Raw genomic sequence first — 22966 nt, 5'->3', positions numbered from 1 at the left:
ACCAAAACGCATGCTCTTGTACTGTCGGAACAAGTTTCACGAACAAATATTGAAAGCTCTCAACATCCCTTGGCTTATTCAGCAACATTGCGTATGGAGTTGATAGATCACTGAGAGGAGCTTATGCACACTCGATGACCCCAGCAACCTTGTTGTTAGGCTTACGTCACATGGCATTGTTTCGCCAATGGATCTTGCAACAAAATTCCACAAATTACATCATGGGGTATTGTGACATGATTGTAAACTTTGCAGGGCCCCGTTCCACAGGGCGATCGTACTATAGTGTAACGACAGTCATAAGTCTATGTTAAAGTATGTGAGTTGCGATAACCTTAGCGCTACAATAACTTTGTGGAACGGACGCCTGAATTCTAAAGGTGGACTGTTGTATGGTATTAAATTAATACGTTTCAACTTTTGACGTGTTTGAAGTATTATTCTGTTTAACTCAAGTGGATTAGGCCGTGGATCGTGAAGCTCTCAGCCTTCTCACACACGATAGTTTTAAATGGAAAGTAATAAATAAAATACTAAACTCGCTTCCGTGTTAAAACAATTTTGTCGCTCATCAGATACCAGAACTATTCACTCATTTCATAAAATTGGTATTACACGGGAGCTTGGTTTTTTTTTAGTATTCTATGTACAGTGATGCCTCGCTATTGTGCTCTTCGTCTATAACACCCACCAATTATTTGGACCCCATTGGTAGCGCTGTAGCGAGGGACCACTGTACAGCCACCCATACTTGTCATAAGAGGTGAGAGAACAGCCAGGTGATGAGGCTTGCGGGCTTGTTATTGTAGATCAATGCTCATGATGACAATCAGTGGATTGTGTGTTTCACACTCAATTATTTACAGACCTCCGTCATATAGCTGGATTATTGCTGAGTGCAGTGTTAAATGACAAACAAAATACAAAAATCATCCTGATTTCATAAATTTATTTTCTTTCCATGGAGTGGAGCTACTATGATCCCGAGTAGCCTATGCTCACCTTAATGGGTAACTAAACTGGATCGGTTTTCGATGTCTTTATATGCAGATTGTGTGGCATCATACTCTGATGCATAGGGCATTCGTCATTATATCAACCACTGGTTTGCCTTGTCCAGGCAGGGTTTGTGGGGTAGCCTAGTTGTTAAAGTGTCGGCTCATCACACTGAAGGCCCAGGTTCGATTTCCCCATATATGTACAATGTTTGAAGCCCATTTTCAGGTGTCCCTCACTGTGATATTGCTGGAATATTGCTAAAAGTGGCGTAAAACCATACTCACTTACTCACTTACTTACTCTGGTCCAGGCTTATGTCATGATCATGATGACATAATTTAAGAATTTTTTGTGAGAGAATAGTCGCTGGTATGTTTATGTTTGTCCTTAGAGTTGGCAGGTGAATTGAGAGGACATGGATGATTTGTCATTTTATAAGCCATTGTTTGCTGGCCAATGCTCATTTTTTCCTTGTGTTTGTATAGGCTGCCATGATAATACTGGAATATCACTGCAGCATAAAAGAACATTCATTTTTTTCATTCTTCTTTTTTTAAGTTACCAAGCAGAATTTGATTATTTATTATAGTGATTCATGAGTTGCATTGTTTTGTCAGTTACATAGGAATGATTGCTGTCCGTCAGTCCATCTCGCCGTCCAGCCGTTGCGTTTCGTTTCCAGAGCAGCACTAAAAACCATGAGAGACCAAATTTGGCACATAGATAGGCCTAGTGGTGAACTGGTGGCTTTTGATAGTTTGGGATTTTTAAAAACATTTTCAGGGCAACGACTTTGAGTTGGATTGAAAATGGCCGTGGCGCTCCTTTCCGCATCAAATCTTGAAAAACGTACAAAATTTCTTGCCTTGCACATAACCGGACATGTCATACTTGCTGGGGATATGAGTAGTTCATGCTTGTTAAAGGTAGTATTATTGCTGACTAGTTGATCATCTGTTTTTCAGGATGAGGAGTCGCTGAACAACAAGCTGTGTACCTTCACCATCACCCAGAAGGAGTTCATGAACCAACACTGGTCAGTGGGATGCAGGATAGTAGTGCTGATGCAGCATTAAATACAATTGCGCATGTTGTGGAAATAATATTGCTCATCCAGTATTAAATAACATTGATGCAATATTAAACAAGTGTTGCAGCATTAAATAACATTGCTGATGTGACATTAAAACAATGTTGCTGATGTGGCTTTAAAACAACGTTCCTCATGCAGCATGAAACAACATTGCTGATGTGGCATTAAATGCCCTTGGTGATGCAGTATTAAAAAACATTGCACATGCAGCATTAAAGAACACTGCTCATGCAGCATTAAAAAACATTGCACATGCAGCATTAAATAACATTGTTGGTGCAGCATTGACATGATTATGCAACACTGACATGTTGCCATTAAGCAACATTTACTGATGCAGCATTTTACAACATTGCCATTGCAGCTTTAAGAAATATTTCGGATGCAGCAAAAAAGTATATTACCAATAACATTAAAACAACCTTGATGATAACGTTAAAAAACCTTTCAAAGTAGCATTAAACAACACTGATGATTTAATTAAACAATTTGAAAATCAGCTTCCACAAACCACTGACTTGTTTTCTCTATGACCTGATAAGCTGTAGGACACTATTTTCAGTAATGTTGTGTTGGGTTACAGGTACCACTGTCACACTTGTAAGATGGTCGATGGAGTTGGCGTGTGCACGATCTGTGCCAAGGTCTGCCACAAAGACCATGATCTGACATATGCCAAGTTTGGGTCTTTCTTCTGTGACTGTGGCGCCAAGGAGGATGGTAGCTGCAAGGTAGGCTTCCGCAACCGTAACTTTCAAATGATTTGAGTTCTTTATTCAGGTTAACATTAATCATGGTGGATTTGTAATATACTGCTCAAAAGAAGTTGAAGAACACCCGATTATTTCATATTCCTATAGACCCCTGAAGATCTGGGGAAGAATAGGTCCTCAGCAACCCATGCTTGCCGTAAATGGTGACTATGCTTGTCGTAAGAGGCGACCAATTGGATTGGGTGGTCAGGCTCGCTGACTTGGTTGATGCATGACATCGTAGCCCAATTGCATGGATCGATGCTCATGATGTAAATCACAGGATTGTCTGGTCCAGACTCGATTATTTACAGACCGCCGTCATATAGCTGGAATATTGCTGAGTGCGGCGTTAAACAACAAACCAACCAACCAACCAAGTAATACATGTATGAAAGAAAAGAGTGTTGTTTAACTTCTTTTGGACCGCCTCTGTGGTCTAGTAGTAGAGCGTCCGCCTGGAGAGAGGAAGGTCCAGGGTTAGTCCCCGTCCGCGTCATTCCAAAAGACCTGAAAAGATGGTACTTGTTGTTACCTTACCTGGCACTCAGCATAAAGGGGCTAAAACAAGGACTGTCTCTGAGTGGGGTATAGTCCTGACTGTATGCTGTGGTAATATGAGTGTTTGTTGTTCTAAGGGGAGAAAACTAAGGGTTGCAGATTATCAAAGTACTTTTGTGACTCAGTACTTCAAATGTATTCATGGCAGATTTGAGTTTTGGAAATGCAATGATTATTGTTCTTCTTCCTGCCAGGCATTGGTCAAGAGGACAGCTCAGAGTGGGCTGGACTCGAGTGGCACTGGACAGGCCCAGTCACCATTCTCAATGGACACTGTCCAGCCTAGCTCCCTACGGCGCCGACTATCTTCCCCATCAATAGACGACAAGGCCAGCGAGATGATGAAGACCACCGAGATGAGCAACAAGGCTCGTGAGGCACTGTGTAGACAGATTGAGAGCTGCAGAGACAGTCTCCTAGCACAGATGGTGAGGGAGGAGAGGATTTTGTTTGCTGGCTTCTTACAAGCTCACTACCGTGGAGATCAGGGGTAGAATAGGTCTTTAGTAACATATACTTGCCCTAAAAGGCGACTAACAGGATCAGATGGTCAAGCTCGCTGACTTGATTGATGCATGTCATCGTATCCCAATAGCATGGATCCATGCTTTTAATGTCAATCACTGGATTGCCTGGTCCAGACTCGATTATTTACAGACTGTCGTCATATAGCTGGAATATTGCTGAGTGCGGCGTTAAACAACAAACAAACAAGCTGACTTCACTGATGGTCAAGTGGGTTTAGAGAGCCGTGGGGTATCCTAGTGTCTTTGGCTTGTCATGCCAAAGGGTTTTGATTCCCACCTGGGTGAAGTGTACGGAGCCTATTTTGTGGTGTCCCTCTGCTGTGATCTGACTGGATTTCTGATAAAAATGGCATAAAAACCTACCAGCTCATTTACTCTAGTGTCATTTGGCCTGCTAATTTGCTGTTGGCCTTATCAGTGACCGTTTACATGCCCTCAGAGACAAGTGGCCAATGAAGCCAAAACATTTCAAGTGGTTTCCTGTTAATGATGACATTAGTCAACATTCCCTATTGATAATGTGAGTGAGTGAGTGAGTATGGTTTTACGCCGCTTTTAGCAATATTCCAGCAATATCACAACGGGGGACACCAGAAATGGGCTTCACACAATGTACCCATGTCGGGAATAGAACCCGGGTTTTTGGCATGACGAGCGAACGCTTTAACCACTAGGCTACCCGACCAACCCCTATTGATAAAGAAGCTCCCGGCTGAGTCTATTGTTATTATGTTAAGAAACCAACCATTGGTCGTTGTTGGGAAGCCAGACTTTGGTATCTTTGTTTTTTTCTTACTGAAGCTCAGACACTTTACTTAAATCATTTAGGTTAATAGTGTCAGAGGCATGACTTTTCATTCTGCCTATCAATTTTCTTTTACATTTTTTATTCAATATTGACTTTGTTTATTTTTGTAATTAAAAAAAGCGTTAGATTGAGGGGTTTCTACTTCAGGATAATATAAAACAATCCATTTGTCCTAAACAAATTTGTGGGGTGGTCGGGTAGCCTGGGGGTTAAAGCGTTAGCTCGTCATGCCGAAGACCCGGGTTCAATTCCCGACATGGGTACAATGTGTGAAGCCCATTTCTGGTGTTCCCCGCTGTGATATTGCTGGAATATTGCTAAAAGCAGCGTAAAACCATACTCACTAAACAAATTTGTAAAAGAATACAATTTCATTTCTAGATCTCTGTCCACTATTCACTCTGTACTGCAAGCACCTTTTGTATATTTCAGGAGAGTGCCAACACAGTGACCACGGTGCTGGAGATGTTGGAGAAGATCCTGCCGCCCCTGATAGAGAACTACCAGGACATGTCCCCCATGGGGTCTACTGCACGAGCTCAGAGGGCCCTGCAGGAACTACACTCCCTTTCGAAGAAAATAGAACCTGCTTCGGAACAGCTCATGGTGGGTTATTCTGACATGGCCATTGATGATAATTTATGAAGGGAGGCATAACATGTGACAGTTCCTTCATCCAGGTATCCATGGGGATTCCGGGTTAGAATTGGTCCCTAGCAACCTACTCTGGTCGTGGGTTTCACCAAAGTAGTAAATCTAGACCAGCATCACTTCGGGCTTTCCTCCCAAATAAATTGTATCACTGACTACTGTTTAAAATGGCGTTCAAACAGAACTCACTCACTAAATATTTGCAGTGCGGTCGGGTAGCCTAGTGGTTAAAGCATTTGCTCATCAGGCCGAATACCCGGGTTCGATTCACGACATGTGTACAATGTGTGAAGCCCATTTCTGGTGTCCCCTACCTTGATATTGCTGGAATATTGCTAAAAGCGGCGTAAAACCATACTCACTCACTCACTCACTCACTAATTATTTGCAAGTCACAGTGATTCAGATGGAATATTACTGATTGTGGTGTAAAATATCATTGAGTTTCATGAGTAATTAAATTGATCTGCATGACCACTTTTCCAGACTGTGACGTTGGGATCGCAAGAAGGAGCATTTGAAAATGTAAGGATGAATTACAGCGGGGAACAAGGGCAGACAATCCGACAGCTGATCACCGCCCACATGCTGCGCCGTGTGGCCATGTGTGTGTTGTCCTCTCCCCATGGTAAGAGACAGCACCTGGCCATCAGCCATGAGAAGGGCAAGATCACCATCCTCCAGCTGTCCGCCCTCCTCAAACAGGCCGACTCAAGCAAGAAGAAACTCACTCTCACTGTAAGTACTAAACATAATACTGTAGACAACAGTACAATCTCATTAAATTCAGATCATAGTTCTCGTTACCTCTAAACAAAGATCTGAGGACACCCCATCACAGGTCACGTCATACCCACCTTGTGCAAACTTGGACCGACCAATGGAATAACTGACAAGAAGTTGACATTGGCCAATCAGAAGGCAGCTTTCTCATGCTTTACAGCACTAATTTCAAACTGGCTACTACGCTCCGAATCATATTTTGACAAATTCTCAATTAAAAATTTGAAACCTGAACCAAAGAAAATTCGGGAATGGGTAATAGATGGTCCATATTGTATGGATTCAGTCATTAAGCCTCTAACTATCATTTGGAATACCCCGTGTTTACGTTTTTGAGGTTGCATGATGAGAAATCACATTCCAACTGTCACTTTCATGATCTGGTAAGCGACGCTCTGATTGGGGGGATGAAAGGTCGGTTTGACATGACCCTTAATGAGATGTCCTCAGATCTTTGTTTAGCGATAGCGAGAACTAAGATCTGATTTTAATGGGATTGGCAACAGTACGAAATCAGTGACATTCAGCCCAGTAATTATGGTATTGCGCAACACAAGCTGTGCCAAATCTCTTATCAGCCAAGCCATGAAACAATGGTCTCTTAGTGGGTGTGGTCTAAATTGTTTTTGATTTTGGACTCCAAAACGCAAGAACAACTGCTTGGTTAGCCAATCAAATGCCACGGAATAACTTGCAATATTTTAATATTATTTTAGATGTAAGACTATTCATGGTAGATAGGTCCTCAGAAACAATGCCTGTCATTTTGTTTGTTTCCTGTTTAACACATCACACAGCAATATTCAAACTATGTGACAGACACATGTAAATAATTTAGTCTGGGACGAGACAATCCATTGATTGATGTTGTGAGCAACGATCCACGCTGTTGGGGTACTACGACACTCAATCAACCAAGTCACCAAGTCTGAGCACCCAATCCATTTTGTCACCTCTTACATCGCGATTCGATGTGCAGAGTTACGTCCCTTGGGCACGCCAGAAACCTAGGATTGTGGGTTCGAATCCCGGTTCACCCCAATTATGTTTCTAGGTTTGTCAGCACCATACCCGTGCTCGTGGGTTTCACCGAAGTGGTAAACATCTGAGACCTGCATCACTTCGGGCTTTCCTCCCACATTAAGCTGACACGCCGTGATATAACTTGAATAATGTTAAAAGCGGCGTTAAACCCAACTCACTCACTCACTCTCGTCACCTCTTACGACCAACATAGGTTGGTATGGACATATTCTAACCAGGAATCTCAGGCCATAAGAGATGACAAAATGGATCATGTGGTCATGCTTGCTGACTTGCGGGGATCGATGCCATGAAGTCAATCACTGGATTGTCTGGTACACACCTCCATCAAACAGCTTGAATATTGCACCATCAAACAACAGTAGGGTATGAAAGTAAGATGGCCATTATGTTGTGAACACCCCAGAAGATCCAGAGTAGAATACGTCTTCAGCAACCCATGCATTCTGTAAAAGGCGACTATGATTGTCGTAAGATGCAACTAACAGGATCGGGTGGTCAGGCTCACTGACTTGGTTGATGCATGTCATCGTATCCCAATTGTGTGGATAGATGCCATGAAGTCAATCACTGGATTGTCTGGTCCAGACTTGATTATTTACAGACTGTCGTCATATAGCTGCAATATTGCTGAGTGTGGCACAAATATGTTGTGAACAAAGTGTGCACGTACAACAGGTGTCCTGTAGCGACCTAGGGCTGCTGTGTCCAGACTGATGTACTGATGACTGGGTTTCATATTTTTTCAGAGACTGTCCTCAGCACCCATCCCCTTCACAGTTTTGTCCATCACAGGCAACCCATGTAATGAAGACTTCCTTGCTGTGTGTGGACTCAAGGTGAGAGGAAGCTGCATGACTTGGATTTGTAGATCACGGAGTAAGATTGTCGTGCGCTACCAAAGTGTTTAGTTTGTAAAAACAAACACTTGTTTGCCAATCGGGGATAAAAAAAATGTTGCGCACTCCACCATTGTCAGCTGATACAAAGCTCCATGCAGTGATATAGGAATCAGTTATGCACAGTAAGAGATAGCATGCAATGTTGCGAGTATGCAAATCGCTGTTTCGATTGACAACATTTGACTATTGAATAAACTAGCGTGTAAGTTTTTTATTGACATTTTTAGGTACCGTAGATAAAGTTATTCAAGCAATACAACAGTTTTGATTTTTGTAGGTAAAAAAAGTGAGTGTTAATGCAGATAAATCTGTTGAAAGATCTACGAGATTTTCAATCGACAAGTATGCGAGAATATCGCAGTATCGCGGCCTAAGTCAATCCCTGATGTCATGATCAAAGTTTCTGATATATAGTGAAACTGCCTCAAATATGACTTCTAGCAAGTCATGGTACAGCGTTTATGATATGTGTATCCATTCTCTTGCAACTAAAGTTTGTTTCAAGGCATCAATGGCGGTAATCTGACTGTGGTTGCCTTAAATAACAGTGAGTTGGCAAGCTACCGATTACTTTGCATACGATTTCCCCGAAATTATTGTAAATATTATTACAATTATTGAATGTTATTTTCAATGTAATTAATAAAATATTTTGCAAACATTACCGGTAGTCCAGATAAACAATGAACAATTTTTTTATAACCAGATATTATAATAAAAGGATTAAATTGCATACTTCAATTCAGTTTGTTGACTGATATTTTCAGTGTTACCATGGTTATGTGATCACTGTGAGATGGGGGGAAAACAGCGTGTCAATTTGAAAACTTGAGTTTATTAAAAATGTTAGTAAATTTTGGGAGCCATGCTTTCCTGTGCACTATAACCAAGTTAGCGCCATATTGAAAAGTGCAATAGCGATGGAACACTGTGGCTTTGTAGCTACACGAGTAAAATAATTTAAAGGGACGTTAAACCCCATTTAACCTTACTTCAGCCAAGGGCGGATCCAGCATTTTTGTAAACAGAGGGGTCCAAAATATCTTAATCCTCTCTGCCTGCAGCATACTTCTGCCTACAACATAAATTTGGTTTTCATCAGGGGTGGGGGGGAATGGTCTGGACCCCCCTCTGGACCCCCCTCTGGACCCCCCTCTGGACCCTCCTATGCCTTAACTCCCACTTGAAGAGGATATGACAGAAATACTTTTCTAACATCCTCCTCTCTGTGTTGATGAGATTTTTTGTTTTTTATGGTTTGTTTTTATTTCCAAGGACTGCCATGTTCTGACCTTCACCAGCTCAGGCTCCGTGGCCGACCATCTTGTTCTTCACCCATCTCTGGCTACAGGAAACTTCATCATCAAGGTAATGGATGCTTAGAAGATGAATAACTCATCGTCTTCTTTCATGTGATGCGGGGGGCAAGGGTGGCCCAGTCGTCTAAGGCGCCGTGATTCACTGTGCACAGTTGCGTCCCTTGGGCACGCCAGAAATGTATGATTGTGGGTTTGAATCCCGGTTCGCCCCAATTATTTTCAAGGTTTGTCAGCACCATACCCGTGCTCGTGGGTTTCACCGAAGTGGTAAACGTCTTAGACTTGCATCACTTCGGGCTTTCCTCCCACATTAAGCTGACACGCCGTGATATAACTGAAATGATGTTAAAAGCGGCATTAAACCCAACACACTCACTTCATCTGATGCTGCTTGCTAGAAGGGCATTGGGTGGTCTGTGATAAGGCTGATAGTGCCTTACTACCATGACCCAGATGCATGTCATTGATCCCAATTGTGTGGTTCGATGCTCATGATCTCAATCACTTGATTGTCTGGTCCAGACTCGATTATATACAGACGGCCATCATATAGCTGGAATATTGTTAAAAGTGGCGTTAATCCCGACTCACTCACTCACTCACTAATCGAGACTGATTTTTCTCTGGTGTTAACCTTTTACATTATGTTATTACAGATGTTATACATTACATCACTGCCCAAGAAGGAAATACAGGATATATTTGATTGTGTTTTCCAGGCAATATGGCTGCCAGGCTCCCAGACTGAACTTGCTGTGGTCACTGCTGACTTTGTTAAGGTAGGAACCTGAATGTTCAAACACTTTAATGACTATTTGAGAGTTGAGTGTTGCACCAATTTGAACATTGGTGTTTGCCTTCTGGGGGATATGTGGGGGACAAAGTGTCATTCCATTATATTTTATATGTTATCTATTATTTTATTTTTGTCATGTTGTGGGCGGTCGGGTAGCCTTGTGGTTAAAGCGCTCGTCACGCTGAAAACCCGGGTTCGATTCCCGACATGGGTACAATGTGTGAAGCCCATTTCTGGTTTCCCCTGCCGTGATATTGCTGGAACATTGCTAAATGTGGCGTAAAACACCATTCACTCACTCATCTGTTAGGAAATTGTGCAAGTTTGGAAGGTACAGTAACATTGAGACGTTTAAAACTTTATGCAACACTTGCAGATCTACGACCTTGGCCTTGACGCTATCAGCCCTCAATACTACTTCCTGCTGCCGAGTGGTAAGATCCGTGACGCCACATTCGTGTATACCGAAGACGGATGCTACATAGTGCTGATGGCGTCCACCGGCTACATCTACACCCAGCTGATGGAGGACTGTAGCAGTGCAGTACATGGCCCCTTCTACATCACCAACGTCCTCGAGGTCAAACACGCAGATCTCAAGGCAAGTCCTACATAGGAATGCATGTCTGCATATATAAGATAGCTACGCAATATATCGCTAAGAAAAATGAAGAACAAAGCATGGTATTTTTCACGATAAAATACTGTTCTATTGTGACATCATTTCTGGAGATACAAATATGCGCTTGCAACTTGATGACGTCAAATATTGGACAACATTATTTTTGAGAGGTATTGTCTAGTAAGTTGTTCCCCATAGATGTAGCTTGGCTAAATGTAGTGGCCGAACGAACGCATTAAAAAGTTGGCGAAATACGACAATGGGTATTGGGAGAAAAGGTACAGATAAATCGACGTGAGGATTCGGAGAATATACGAGAAATACCAAACATAACCTACCTGTTCGAAAAATGGACTTGTTCGACTTTTCCAAGGTCATATTCTATTCAGGGAGTCATCGTAATTAAAATTTGGGTAAATATTTTTAAAGCATGTACATTTTATCATCATCCTTAAAGAGGCTATAGATAAGGTTGATATCTCATATAAGAAATAAATGATGTGTGATTGTTGTTTATAGTACAATAGAACACTGCAGGGAGAATAAACCACTGGTGGCTGCGATAAACAACTCCCAGTCATCGTTTGTTTCTTAATTACACCTAGGTGATGGAATACTGTAGAGGTGCTCTATTTGGCTCTTGCCTCAATAGTGATCACCAACATCTTCTTGTAGCAAAGGGGGGCACGGGTGGCCCAGTCATCTAAGGCGCCGCGATTCTCTGTGCAGAGTTTACGTCCCTTGGGCTCGCAAGAAACCTAGGATTGTGGGTTCGAATCCCGGTTCGCCCCGATTATGTTTCTAGGTTTGTCAGCACCATACCCGTGCTCGTGGGTTTCACCGAAGTGGTAAACATCTGAGACCTGCATCACTTCGGGCTTTCCTCCCACATTAAGCTGACACGCCGCGATATAACTGGAATACTGTAAAAAGCGGCGTTAAACCAAACTCATTCACTCACTCTTGTAGCAAAGATGGGACATGCTTAGTTTATCTCTGTAACAGATACACAAGCATGCAAAATGTCTTCCAGAATATTAGAAATGCTCCCGCAGAGTCTGTGGGAATTGGAGAGTAAATTGTGGGTATCTCCGTCTTTCAGGATAACAATGGCCAGGTGGCGGGTGGAGGCGTGTCTGTGTTCTACTCCCATGCCCTGCAGCTGTTGTTCTTCAGCTACACTCAAGGTACAGGCATCAGCTCATCATTGTTCTCCTCATCTCCAAGACAAGGATCACTGTCTGTATTTCATGGTTAACAGGGGGACATGCTATAATCCTGCAGCAGTATTGCAGAATTTGTAGTGTACTCCCCAGGGAGCTGACCCGTGAAGATCCGGGGTAGACTAGGTCTTCAGCAACCCATGCTTGCCGTAAAAGGCGACTATGCTTCTCGTCAGAGGCGATTAACGGGCTCAGGTGGTCAGGCTCGCTGATTTGGTTGATGCATGTCATCGTATCCCAATTGAATGGATATCATGATATCAAACACTGGATTGTCTGGTCCAGACTTGATTATTTACAGACCGCCGTCATATAGCTGGAATATTGCTGAGAGCGGCGTTAAACAACAAACCAACCAACCAACCCCAGGGAGCTGAGAATAACTCTTGAGTGCACACTAATATTTATTGTTATCAATGTATTTTCTTCTGATAAGGCTTTGGTATCTTTATAATAAGATATAATAGGATTGCAAGTAGCTGAATATTTGTTTGATCTGAAAACCGACTGTTATTGATATTTGCAGGCAAGAGCTTTGTTGCCCCAGTGTCCAAAGACTTGACACAAGTGACGAACCTGTTCCCCATCAGCTTCAAGAGGTGAGCGTTATGTCCTGTTCCTATTGGCGTAAAACAACACTCACTCATTGGGATACTGGTGCATGATACTGCCAGGAGTGACATACACCCTGGTTCAGTCCTCAGTAGATCCGACCGCCTCCGCGGTCTAGTGGTAGAGCCTCCGCCCGGAGAGCGGAAGGTCCGGGGTTCGATCCCCGGCCGAGTCATACCAAAAGACGTTAATAGATGGTACTTGTTGTTACCCTGTCTGGCGCTCGGCATTAAGGGGCTAAAACAAGGACTGGTCGGCTCGGTGTCAGTATACTGTGCCTGAGTGGGGTATTCATGTTAAACTGTGGCATGGTATCTCAGTGGGCTAGCACTATAAATGGGCATCAGTCCGGACTAGTACAAACAGCACGCACACACACACACACACACACACACACACACACACACACACACACACACACACACACACACACACACACACACACACACACACACACACACACACACGTGCATGCACATCGCGATATAAGTGCAATAATCTTGGACGCGACATTAAACCCCATTTCACCTCACATCACCTCAGTAGAACCCTAGAGCAATAGAGCTGTCTGGTAGTCACTCCTTGATGAGAACATGTGTGGTTGTTTCAGTTCCAATGGTGGTGGCAAGGGAGGTAACAACTACCAGCCCCTGGTGCAGTGGTCGGAGGTCGCAGGTCACACTGGCCTCCTGTACTGCATGGCGCAGACCTCCAACAACCCGGTAGTCCTCATGGTCAAGCCCGACGGCATCCAAATGCAGGAGATCAAAGTTGTACCAGCTAAAACAAAGGTTGGTGATGCTCTTGTACACTGTGCGGGCCTTTTGTCTTGCAGTTTCATATTTCAAATTCTCGGTTTTCTTGATTTACCAAATTCTTGTTATTCTCGATTTAGTTCAAATTCTCGATAGTCTCAATTTAGTTCAAATACCCAATATTCTCGATTTAGTTCCAATTCTCCATATTCTCAATTTAATTCAAATTCACAATATTCCCGATTTAGTTCGTATTCTCAATAGTCTCAATTTAGTTCAAATCCTAGATGTAGTTTTAGTTCCCGGCCCAAGGCCCCATTCCGCAAAATGAGTTTCGAGCTTCGACTGTCATAAGTGTTAGGGAGTTACGGTCATCTTAGCAGTAAGATTGATTTGTGGAATGTTGCCCTGGGTGCCGTTGAACGTTGCCCTGGGTGCCGTTGAACGTTGCCCTGGGTGCCATGGAACGTTGCCCTGGGTGCCGTTGAACGTTGCCCTTGGTGCCGTTGTACAAAACAACCTTCGCGCTGTGACTGTTGTAAGTCTATGTTAAAGTATGGAAATTACGGCCATTTTGGCTTTGTGGAACATGGCCCTGGTCCACAATTTGTCATAGCAATACGACTATTGCAACTCTGTGGTTCAACATAGACTTACGACTGTTGCAGTGATATAAACAAACAAGACTTTGGGCTTCTTGTAGTTGACCACCAGAAGATTGAGAGCTGAAGTGCAGGTTAACAAAAAATGTAGTAGTAACTTAGGATTGTGGGTTCGAATCCCGGTTCGCCCCCAATTATGTTTCTAGGTTTGTCAGCACCATACCCGTGCTCGTGGGTTTCACCGAAGTGGTAAACGTCTGAGACCTGCATCACTTCAGGCTTTCCTCCCACATTAAGCTGACACGCCGCAATATAACTGGAATACTGTTAAAAGCGGCGTTAAACCCAACTCACTCACTCTGATAGTCATAGCAATGTAACACCCATACTTTGACATCCACTCTAGATAGCTGGATCTGTCACATAACTCACTGATATTGATATAATACTCATAGTTGAAGAGCTACAAAGTTATATGTATTGTTTCAGATACAAGATGTAGTGGCCATGAGACACGTTGCTTCCAACACAGACCAGGTGAGACATGAGATTCCTGATCTGCTGAGTAGGGAGGCAAGGGTGGCCTAGTGGTCTAAGGCACGGAGTTGTCTCCCTTAGACATGCAAGGATATGCTGTTTGTAGGTTCAGACCCAGATTTGTGTTCAAAAGTCTCCATGCTTTGTCACCAGAATTGTTGACAATTCTGACCTTGATCACTTTGGGTTTTCCACCGACATTAACCTGTGATTAAACTGAAATACTGTTACTAATGAAAAGCAAGTGACACAAGTGACTCACAGAGGCGTTGGAGGTTGATATTAATTAGTACCGTATTTGACGAAATAAGCGCCCTGCTCTAATCAGCGCCAATGGCGATATTTGCTAATATATTGACTAGTGAACAATCCCAATTAGCACCCTTCCAATTGATCAATGTACACAGGACTTATTTATTTGTGTATAATACGTGTGTTATATGCATTCTTAATTATGGGAAATTAAATTCTAGAAAAAATATATCTGTCGTATATAAACATTTCAGGCTGTCAGCATGACCACGAAATTTACGATCTTTCAATTCTGTTGTTTTTGACCAAAATAATATTCTAATAACAGCCCCCTATTTCTAACTTTGAGAGAGCCCTGGGCGCTTATTATGTGGAATATGGTATTATTGATATGGAATGGCTATGCTTGACATGCCTTATTTAACTTGTGTTCCATCCAGGTATTACGTTTTATATGTTCATAATCTGCTGGAATACTTAAAGAAAAACAATTATGAAGTAACTTGCAACATTTTCTGTAGTGGAAATATCTTAATGTCTCTCGATAGGAAGGTGATAAGTTCTTTTCATGGGGTATTTAGGATGACATGCATCCTTCAATGATCAAGTACATGAAGACTTTAGCATGATTTGGGATATGTGTATCACATAAAAATGTATTGGTAAAATGAATGAATCTGCCCCACCCCACCTCACAAGCTTCTGACCTCCTGCCCTGCCCTGCCCTGCCCTGCCCTGCCCTGCCCTGCCCTGCCCTGCCCTATGAGAGTAGAGGTAATTTCAAGGTCAATCAAGTAAACATTATGAGGTTGTGACTTATATTAGATCAGGTGTGTTACACAATATCAAAGGGACTACATAATCCTACATATGCAGATGTAAGTATATGAGCGTTACCCATGTTCCAGCAACGCACCACCATGATCCTCCTGTGCGAGGACGGCAGCCTCCGCATCTACATGGCCCACGTGGACAACACCAACTACTGGCTGTCCCCCTACCTCCAGCCTCAGAGTCCCATCGCAGTGCTCAAACCAGCCAAGAAGAAGAAGTCCAGCAAATCAGGTCATTTTCTGTGATTCAAGTCTTTTGGGCCCTGTCCATCCACTGTTCGGACGACTTTACATTTTCTCATCATCTCTGAAACATCAAGGCTGAAATTTTGCGTGGAACATTTTAGAATGATCACTGAAAAGTTTAGCAAAGAGTGTGCACGTCTACCTTCTGGCTGGTGATATTTATTGCCATGTTCAAATAGAGCTGTTATTTATCATCCAAAACTGGCTCCCACAGGAGATATCGCTTGGATGAGATCAAGCGATATCTACACTGTAGATATCGCTGCGAGATCAAGCGATATCTACACTGTAGATATCGCTGCAATGAAATTACATCACAATGCTTTGCAGACCATAGTGACGTCACTGGTTACCATGACGTCACAATAAAATGACATCACTAATGGCTCTGCTACTGAAGCTGTTTGCAGTACTTTTTACACTGAAGACACTGCTAATTACTGTCTACAAATTGAAAAAGTTGAAAGAATGATGTTGGATGATAAATAAAATCTCACCCTCATGTCTATTGATATCAAATATATCAACATGCGTTGATAAAAGTGGCAAAAATCCTCGGCAAGCCTCGGAATTTTTCCACTTTTATCAACTCGTGTTGATATATTTGATATCAAAAGACACTCGGGTGAGATTCTCTATGTATCGATCTCTTAAATGATTGTTAGGTTATGTATTGTTTTAGATGTGTCATTTCATGTAAACAATCTGCTTGCACTTTCATATGTACAAAGAATTCCCTTACAGGTCGTAAAATATTGTCATTGTAATTAGACTACAGAATTCTAATATGACTTTCAAAATTGTCGCCATGGCTGCCATATTGAAAATTTCATTTTTACCCCTTCTTTATGAAATTATCCTTGGAGCATGCTATAATGTATAGTGTCACATGTTAGATATTACTTTTGATGTTCATGTTCATGAAAGAACAACTTGAATACTCTGAGGGTTTCTTACATTGGGGGCCCAGGTGGCCCAGTCGTCTAAGGCGCCGTGATTCGCTGTGCAGAGTTGCGTCCTTTGGGCACGCCAGAAACCTATGATTGTGGGTTCGAATCCTGGTTCGCCCTGATTATGTTTCTAGGTTTGTCAGCACCATACCCGTGCTCGTGGGTTTCACTGAAGTGGTAAACGTCTGAGACCGGCATCACTTCGGGCTTTCCTCCCACATTGAGCTGTCATGCCATGATATAACTGGAATACTGTTAAAAGCGGTGTTAAACCCAACTCACTCACTCACAATACATTCATTGAATGGTTCCAGGGCGTCCAGCGGGAGTGGTGACGTTCCCTATTGACTTCTTTGAACACTGCCAGCAGACCAATGATATTGAAGTAAGTGTACACTTTTTCCCAGTTTGTCTAACCTCACACCGGGGAGACATTCCACAAATCAATCTCCGCACTCCGTCATACGTCTATGTTAAAGCGTGTGAGTTAAGACCTTTTTAAGCACTATGATTACCTTGTGTTGTGGAACATGGCCTGGATGGTAGTGCTACAAGTCTCTTACTCTCTTACTCCAAAGGATCTTTACCGAAATGTCGCCTTTACAGTATGAATAGAATTTGCTCTCTAAAATAAACTTTTCAGGTAGTGGCCACCTTGATCTGTTATTTTAATTATCCCATGCCATGAAGTGGAAGGGCGATGTAGGAAAGGGTGCTGTCCGTCCCTCCTTCTGTCACGTTTCGTTTCCAATTACAACTAAAAACCCACGAGATATCTGAACTAAACTTTGAACAAAGATAGGTCTAGTGGTGAACTTGTGCCTTTTGATAGTTTGGGATTTAAAAAAATAATTTTTTTTCGAGTTTTGACTTAGACTGAAAATGATGGTAGTACTCGCTTCCAGAGCACTTCTAGAAAAGCATACAATGTTTCTTCACCAATCTTGGAACATACATAGCCTTGTGGTGAACTGGTGCCTTTGATAGTTTGGGCTTTTTTTAGAATTTATTTTTCAAGTTTCCATACCATCAACATTGACTTAGACTGAATATGGTGGTACTGCTTGTTTCCAGAGCAGATCTTGTTCCAGAGCAAACTGTACAATATTTCTTGCCTTGCACACAACTGGACATGTAATATTGGCTGGGGATACGAGTAGTTCATGCTTGTTGGATTGGTTTTGCACATGGATAACACTATTGGTTTCATGAAAAGGTGACTATGCTTGTCGTAAAAGGCGACTATCGGGATCGGGTGGTCAGGCTCACTGACTTGGTTGATGCATGTCATCAATCCCAATTGCATGGATCGATGCTCATGATATCAATCACTGGATTGTTTGGTCCAGACTCGATTATTTAATATTGCTGTGTGTGGCATTAAACAACAAACCAACCAACCAACCTGATAAATAACTGTAACACTTGTTTCCAGTTCGGCGGCAATGATGTGCTGCAGGTGTACAATGTCCAGCAGGTGAAACACAGACTCAACACCACGGGGATGTACATCGCCAGCACCAAGGTAACACAACACCAGGGGGACGCTGCCATTGGGCAGGGATTTTGAAAGTGTTCGCAGTGGCGTGATTCACACTTATCTTTTATTTTTTTTATTTTATTGTTTTTAAAAAGAGGTACCTGTTACATAAAATGTGCTTACGGCCAGGTAGCAGAAAGTCTATGACATGTAGCATAACTTATCAATACATCTTTTACAGAAAATAACATACTTCTAACTCACTCATTCACTCTGGTAATGCAAACATACTGCATATATCAAGTATGCATTAACTATTAAAGTTTATATATATCATATTGCAGTGTAGGAAAGTACATGGTCTCAAACATTAAAGTCTTAAGTTCAAAACTAAAACTTAAAATGATAGCTGCGAAAAGTTGATGATACAGCATCCAAGCACCATAGAATTTCTGTTGATTACCTGTCTTGAAAGCAATATGTTTTTCAATGTTGTATTGTCAAAAGCTTCCTTTTTATAAACAGATTCACACTTATTTAATTATCATCACACATTTTTAAATCTGTTGTGAGTGAAAAATCACGCAGAAAACCATTTTAAGTCACATTTGAAATTTCACAGTGGGTGAAAAAACTTTTTAATGGAACTATAATTACTTGTAAATAAATCACAAAATAGTGTGTCATTAGTAAAGAAATTGCGACGTCAATCTTGATATAAACGAAGTGTCATACTCATGACTGTTATGCTTACAATGAAAACAAATTTGAATGAATTCCAGGAAATCTCTGCGATATATTTAGGAACATCGATCTGCGCATGACTGGAATCAGTGTCTTTCAATTGGAGATTTCATGCAGACACTGTATTTAAAAACACATCTTTGATCTTAGCTGTGACTTTCAAACACTCCCTTTGTTGAAATTGAAATCGGGCGGTCGGGTAGCCTAGTGGTTAAAGCGTTCGCTCATCACGCCGAAGCCCCGGGTTCCATTCCCGACATGGGTACAATGTGTGAAGCCCATTTCTGGTGTCCCCCCGCCGTGATATTGCTGGAATATTGCTAAAAGCGACGTAAAACAATACTCACTCACTCACTCACTTAAATTGAAATCCACCTTTCTGAAACTCAAAGTGGGGCCTCACACCTAATTTTCTGGGAAATCTCTTTTGTGCCATAGTAGGAGAGGTACCAGTGTACCATGCTTGCCCTAGGGGTGCTGAAGTGTGGTTAGAGTATGACTCGACACTCCTAGACTCTAATTCCCCTCGTGGGCATATAATGTCTGAAGCCCATTAGTATGGGCTAGACAATAAGTATGAACTACAAAATATGGTGCAAATTCTGTATTTTCATTCTCTTAAAGGTAAACAAAATAGTTGGCTGACATTTCATATTGTTCACAAGACACTTTAAGAATGACTGGCCCCTGATGATGTTTCTAGGTTTGTTAGCACCATACCCGTGCTCGTGGGTTTGACCAAGGTGGTATATGTCTGACACCTGCATCACTTAGGGCTTTCGTCCCACATCAAACTGACACCTCCCACATCAAACTGACACGTCATGATATAAATGGAATACTGTTCAAAGCAGCTCACCCCAGTCATGTCTTCAGCCTGCAGGTTTCACAGTTGAGCTGAGCAATACCAACAATACCACTGTGATGGTGGGTGTGCTATGTAGGAACTAAATTGACCACCCCCCAATGTGTTTTTGGTCTTCAGCCTGCCAGTTTCACAGTTGAGTTGAGCAATACCAACAATACCAGTGTGATAGTGGGTGTGCTATGTAGGAACTAATTTGACCACCCCCCAATGTGTTTTTTGTCTTCAGCCTGCCGGTTTCACAGTTGAGTTGAGCAATACCAACAATACCAGTGTGATAGTGGGTGTGCTATGTAGGAACTAATTTGACCACCCCCCAATGTGTTTTTTGTCTTCAGCCTGCCAGTTTCACAGTTGAGTTGAGCAATACCAACAATACCAGTGTGATAGTGGGTGTGCTATGTAGGAACTAATTTGACCACCCCCCAATGTGTTTTTTGTCTTCAGCCTGCCGGTTTCACAGTTGAGCTGAGCAATACCAACAATACCACTGTGATGGTGGGTGTGCTATGTAGGAACTAAATTGACCACCCCCAAATGTGTTTTTTGTCTTCAGCCTGCCGGTTTCACAGTTGAGCTGAGCAATACCAACAATACCACTGTGATGGTGGGTGTGCTATGTAGAAACTAAATTGACCACCCCCAAATGTGTTTTTTGTCTTCAGCCTGCCGGTTTCACAGTTGAGCTGAGCAATACCAACAATACCACTGTGATGGTGGGTGTGCGGGTGATGGTGGGGAGCCAGAGCTTAGAGAGAGCTCCCTCCTATCTGGAAGTGTTCGGCCGCACCACCCAGGTCAACGTCAACCGGGCCCGATGGATCGACATGGCCTTCACACGCGAAGAGTCTCTCACTGCTGACAAGAAGTTCAGCCTGTTTGGTGAGTGGTTTGATGTTTGGTTGTGTGATTATTTGGAATGGTGATCAGGTCAGTACATTGAGACCCTATAGGGAAGAATAGGCAACTAGCAACCACTGTTGACTTTTTTGTAAGAGGGGACTAAAATGTTGATTGGGTGGTCACAATGTGTGACCTGGGTGATTGGATGTCATCATGCCTTACAAGGTGGACCTTTGCTCATGTTATATACCATTGCCTTGCCTTGTTCGGAGCCGAGTATTAATAGGATGGCAACAGTGTTAGTAATTGGCACTAGTCCTGTACTCCTTGCCAAATTAGACCCGTGAAGATTCCGGGGTAGAATAGGTCTTCAGCAACCCATGCTTGCTGTAAAAGGTGACTATGCTTGTCGGAAGAGGCGACTAACAGGATCAGGTGGTCAGACGCGCTGACTTGGTTGATGCATGTCGTCGATCGCAATTGCGTGGATCGATGCTCATGATATCAATATTATTTACAGACCGCCGTCATATAGCTGGAATATTGCTGAGTGCGGCGTTAAACAACAAACCAACCAACCAACCTTGCCACATTGATCAATAGTTAAGGCCTTAATTTGCCATATTTAAGGGTATTGCTATATGTTATCATTATAAGGACTAGTGGACTAAAAGTGTTAGTTTCTGTCGCTGTGGCAATCTTGGCTAATCTTTGGATTTCATTGATGTTTAAATTGCATCCACAAGTTGTTGAGTCAAAATACTTGTCAACCAAGTAAGTGAAGAAATGGATGAACAACTACTTTATTATCCCCCGCCCAACACAGTTGGCGGGGGATATAGAAACGGGCTCCGTCCGTACGTCCGTCCGTCCGTCCATCACGTTACGTTTCCGGAGCATAACTCAGAACTTTGCAGGTCTGTCAAGTTCATGCTGAACTGGTGCCTTTTGCTATTTAGAAATTTTAGAAATTTTTATTTTTTATGTTTCCATGGCAACAAGATGGACTTAGGTTCTGTGAGGGTAGGGTTTGTTTCCGGAGCATAACTCATAAACTGTTCAATATTTTTTCATCAAACTTGGGAGACAAGGTGATATTTGGTCAGCTGACAGCATGATAACTAAACAGCTACGATCAATGCTCTTGGTTGAAGTGGTTCATTTCTTATAGTGGACACTGCTCCGTCAGTTTCTAAACCACTTAGAAAGCAGCAATATTATTGCTGTGATATTACTGGGGTAAAGACTTCACTCCCTTGCGTCCTTCTCTTCAGTTGGTGCCAGTGTGGACCCTGCAGGGGTGACCATGGTGGACTCCATCAAGGTCTATGTCAAGACCAAGGAGGCATTTGGGTGGCCGGAGGAAACAGACGAGTTCCCTGAATCCACTGCTCCGAAGGTCATGGCTGCTGTGGCAGCTGCAGCTGCATCGACTGAGACTGACACAGTGCAGAGTGCACCTCTGCCTATGACTACAGCAGACAAGTAAGTGGATATCTGTCAGACGCAACATTTTTGTTTCAGCGATTATTCTCGCTGCACCCAGAAGACATCAGAACAAAAAGTAACTGCCAACAACTTTCATTTACTGGTCCCACATGCTCAAAGCAATTTTAGTGCGAAGGCTATTGTAAGTTTATGTTAATGTATAGAAGTTGCAATCGTCTTAGCCCTATGACTGTTGTCAGTCGATGTTAAAATATACGAGTTACGATTGGCTTAGGGCTACGACTGTCATAAGCCTATGTTATAGTGTGGGAGTTGTGAGTGAGTATGGTTCCAGCAATATCACGACGGGGAACAGCAGAAATGGGCTTCACACATTGTACCCATGTTGGGAATCGAACCCGGGTCTTCAGCATGACGAGAGAACGCTTTAACCACGAGGCTACCCGACCGCCCCTGTGGGAGTTGTGATGGTCTTAGTGCTAAGGATGGCCTAGTCATCTGAGGCACCGCAATGCACTGTGCAGAGTTGTGTCCCTTGGGCACGCCAGGAACCTATGTTCATGTGAAGCATTACAAAAATTGCAGGCTAAGACTCAGTGCCTATAGGCATGATCATTACCACCATTTGAGTGAGTGAGTGAGTGGATTTAACACCGCTTTTAACAGTATTCCAGTTATATCACGGCCTGTCAACTTAATGTGGGAGGAAAGCCGAAGT

At 42.6% G+C, this 22966-nt stretch overlaps 1 protein-coding gene across 1 annotated transcript in view; it reads left to right on the top strand.

The window, feature by feature from the left end:
- LOC139459674 (E3 ubiquitin-protein ligase UBR4-like) overlaps window positions 1-22966 on the top strand; it is a 159208-nt gene that overhangs the window by 55431 nt on the left and 80811 nt on the right. The window contains exons 37-54 of the mRNA XM_071241293.1: window positions 1965-2035; window positions 2676-2823; window positions 3600-3833; window positions 5173-5346; window positions 5878-6129; window positions 7968-8057; window positions 9396-9488; window positions 10159-10218; window positions 10612-10836; window positions 11960-12044; window positions 12607-12679; window positions 13303-13483; window positions 14539-14586; window positions 15747-15903; window positions 17182-17252; window positions 18303-18392; window positions 20622-20838; window positions 22074-22284. Coding sequence (XP_071097394.1) covers window positions 1965-2035; window positions 2676-2823; window positions 3600-3833; window positions 5173-5346; window positions 5878-6129; window positions 7968-8057; window positions 9396-9488; window positions 10159-10218; window positions 10612-10836; window positions 11960-12044; window positions 12607-12679; window positions 13303-13483; window positions 14539-14586; window positions 15747-15903; window positions 17182-17252; window positions 18303-18392; window positions 20622-20838; window positions 22074-22284 — 2480 coding nt within the window. The remainder of the gene's footprint in view (window positions 1-1964; window positions 2036-2675; window positions 2824-3599; window positions 3834-5172; window positions 5347-5877; window positions 6130-7967; window positions 8058-9395; window positions 9489-10158; window positions 10219-10611; window positions 10837-11959; window positions 12045-12606; window positions 12680-13302; window positions 13484-14538; window positions 14587-15746; window positions 15904-17181; window positions 17253-18302; window positions 18393-20621; window positions 20839-22073; window positions 22285-22966) is intronic.

The sequence above is a fragment of the Haliotis cracherodii genome, unplaced genomic scaffold, assembly GCF_022045235.1.
Source record: "Haliotis cracherodii isolate W230 unplaced genomic scaffold, xgHalCrac1.p SCAF_13, whole genome shotgun sequence".
Taxonomy (NCBI): domain Eukaryota; kingdom Metazoa; phylum Mollusca; class Gastropoda; order Lepetellida; family Haliotidae; genus Haliotis; species Haliotis cracherodii.
The sequence above is the reverse complement of the archived record's forward strand: the minus strand, read 5'-3'. Positions and strand labels throughout refer to the sequence as shown.